Here is a 2,522-nt window from a genome sequence, read left to right as displayed (position 1 = left end):
TTTCCCAGGGAAAAAGAAAATCATTTCCTGAATACTTACTCTAACTCTAGATGGAGTTCTATCATCTCCACACTGGCCCCCACTGGTAAAATGCTTTGTTTTGGGGTTTTTAAAAATGCGTGTGTGTGTGTGTGTGTGCGCGCGCGCGCGCGCCATATGTATTAACATCACAGCTCCTTCAACAGAGGACTTCCCTTTTTCATACCTTCAACCCTCTGGCCCAAGTGAAGCCCTGGATGTGGAACTTTTAAGCAGCTGTGAATGTGGAAAGGGGGCAGTTCTGGGCAGTCTCAGGTAAGCAACTTTGTCATAACCCTTACGACATTTTCATCATAAAAGTCTCATCTCTTGAGAAGTCAGAACAGCTTTTCCTAGCAGGATTTTGAGGAAGTTCCCATGTACTTTTGGTGGTTCCCCCACTGCCCTTTCCTTCCCCAACCTTCCCCAAAAAAGAGCTAAATAAGGAATCAGCTCATCTATTGTCCCTGGGGATTGGTTTTGTCTTTGGAGGGACATGAGAAGAGAATGCGGGTTTGTACACCCAACCATCCCACGCTCCAGGCAGCAAAGGTCCAAGTCCACGCGCCCACAACAAGGAAGACTGCTGCTGACCAGGAATTCCAAATCAGCCCCTTTCTCTGCAGTCTATCAGTGCCTGTGCTCACCAGAGACAGCGTGATCAATAGTCTTTGTTAAGTGCAGTTGAGTCGGTTCTGATTCATAATGACCCTGTATTGCGTTTCCGAGGAGTAGCCTGTGGGTTTGTGGTTAGCAGTCCAATGCTTATCTTACAGCGCCACCACACCTCGACTCCAGAATAGACAGAATACCCTCCAAAATTAAAATTAAGAGTTGTTAAGGAAAACAACAACAACAAAAAAAACACCTGTTCATAAAAACAGAGAACTGACAGCTCTGGCAATCACTTTGTGACTTCATCGGTACCTTTCCCATCATGTTACCTGTACGCTGGCCACAAGCCCCACTGGTCACACTCCAACTCTCACAGTTTTGTAACTAAACAGAATGTATCTATAATGTCACAGCATCTCTGCCTATTTTTTAGGCATCACTGGGGGGCTTCCCCCCCCCACCCCCCAGCTGACTGCATAAAACAGAAACACTGAGTTTGGTCATACCTTTCAAGGTAATACTAAAAAGTATTAGAATGTTGCAATACCCAAGTGTTAAAGTATCCCGACGCTATTCACCCACACTAGCAGCAGGCTACACACCAATTCTGCCAGCAAAGGCGAGATGACAAAAAGCATTCGATTCAGAATCTCATTTTCTCTATCTACTGCTGCTGTTCATTCATTCCCATTTCACTGCTCCTCGGCATCTAGACTTTCCCGCAGTGGAGGACCCGCAGTGACTCAGCAGAGAAGTGGGCAGGGGCTCCGCAGGGGCTGGGGGACCCCGGCCCCGGGGGCAAGCTGTGTGCTCTACTCAACCCTTCAAGTCTCTCCTCTCCTTCACACCCAGCCAAGTGGTCACCGTTGGCGGTCTTAATCACCTCTGTACACACCCCTAAACAGATTTAGGGTTTTTAGTAAAGACGCAATCTAGTGGTAAGCAAAACGGTTCAAACATTTTTGGATCAAAATCTCTATGATTTGGTGAGCCAAAAGTCAAGAGAATACATTCAGCAAACCCCTGCAACAAACCTCCTGGAATTATAAAAACCTCTCCGCCTTGATTGCTTTTGTCTTGTGAACGCGAAAAAGACACTTCGCTAAACCCATCAAGGCTGCCGACCCCAAGGCGGGCACGGCTGCGAGATTGAGCTACTTCGCACACCCACTGTTTCGGCGCACCACGGCGAGCCGGGTAACGGCCACATCGCCTTCCCGTTATGAAATCTGAAAAACACGCCTGGGTGACACGGTTTTTGAAATTTCTAATCACACCCATAACTCAGGCCAGGGCAATGCCTGGGTTTAGAAACCCGAAATCCTGCCTGGGCAGGCGATACTGAGATCTAGAAACCCAAAATCCTACCAGGGCGGGAGACATTTAGGTCTAGAAACCCGAAATCCCGCCAAGACTATGATAACGGTTGAGAAATCCTAAATTGCATCGGGCGGCAGGGTGTCTAGGGAGTCTAGAAATTCTAAAGCACGCCAGGGCAGGTGACACTGAGGTCGAGAAGCAGCCCTAAGTCATGCCAAGGCGACTTCCAAGGTCTAGAGATCCTAAATCGACCCAGAACTGATGATACCCGGGTCTAGAAACCCTAAATTGCACCGGGATCACACTGAGTTCTGACCAGCTGACCGAAAGCTGCAGACGCTGCCTTGCAGGGCAAAGCCCATGGGAAAGCGCCCCGAGTCCTGTCCACCACCCACTCCACGGGACCCCCACGGTGGAGCCCCCACGAGCCGGTCCCGGGTCCCTTTGGCCGCCCGAACAGCCACACCCCCCAGCGCGGCCGCAGCATACACCCACCTGCGCAGGCGATCACGGCGCACCATGGCCGCCCTTAGCCCATGCCGCCCGCGCAGCGCCCGAGCTGCAAGGAC

At 50.5% G+C, this 2,522-nt stretch overlaps 1 protein-coding gene across 2 annotated transcripts in view; it reads right to left on the bottom strand.

Annotated features, from left to right (window-relative positions):
• Nucleotides 1-2,507, bottom strand: part of MEST — an 11,642-nt gene extending 9,135 nt beyond the window's left edge. The window contains exon 1 of one of the 2 annotated variants that reach the window (XM_006861139.1): nucleotides 2,449-2,507. In XM_006861139.1, coding sequence (XP_006861201.1) covers nucleotides 2,449-2,474 — 26 coding nt within the window. In that variant the 5' untranslated portion in view covers nucleotides 2,475-2,507. The remainder of the gene's footprint in view (nucleotides 1-2,448) is intronic. The other variant, XM_006861140.1, reaches the window with a different exon arrangement.
• Nucleotides 2,508-2,522: the final 15 nt, after the last annotated feature.

Source organism: Chrysochloris asiatica, unplaced genomic scaffold, assembly GCF_000296735.1.
Source record: "Chrysochloris asiatica unplaced genomic scaffold, ChrAsi1.0 scaffold00041, whole genome shotgun sequence".
NCBI lineage: Eukaryota > Metazoa > Chordata > Mammalia > Afrosoricida > Chrysochloridae > Chrysochloris > Chrysochloris asiatica.
This window is presented reverse-complemented; position numbering and strand designations above follow the sequence as displayed.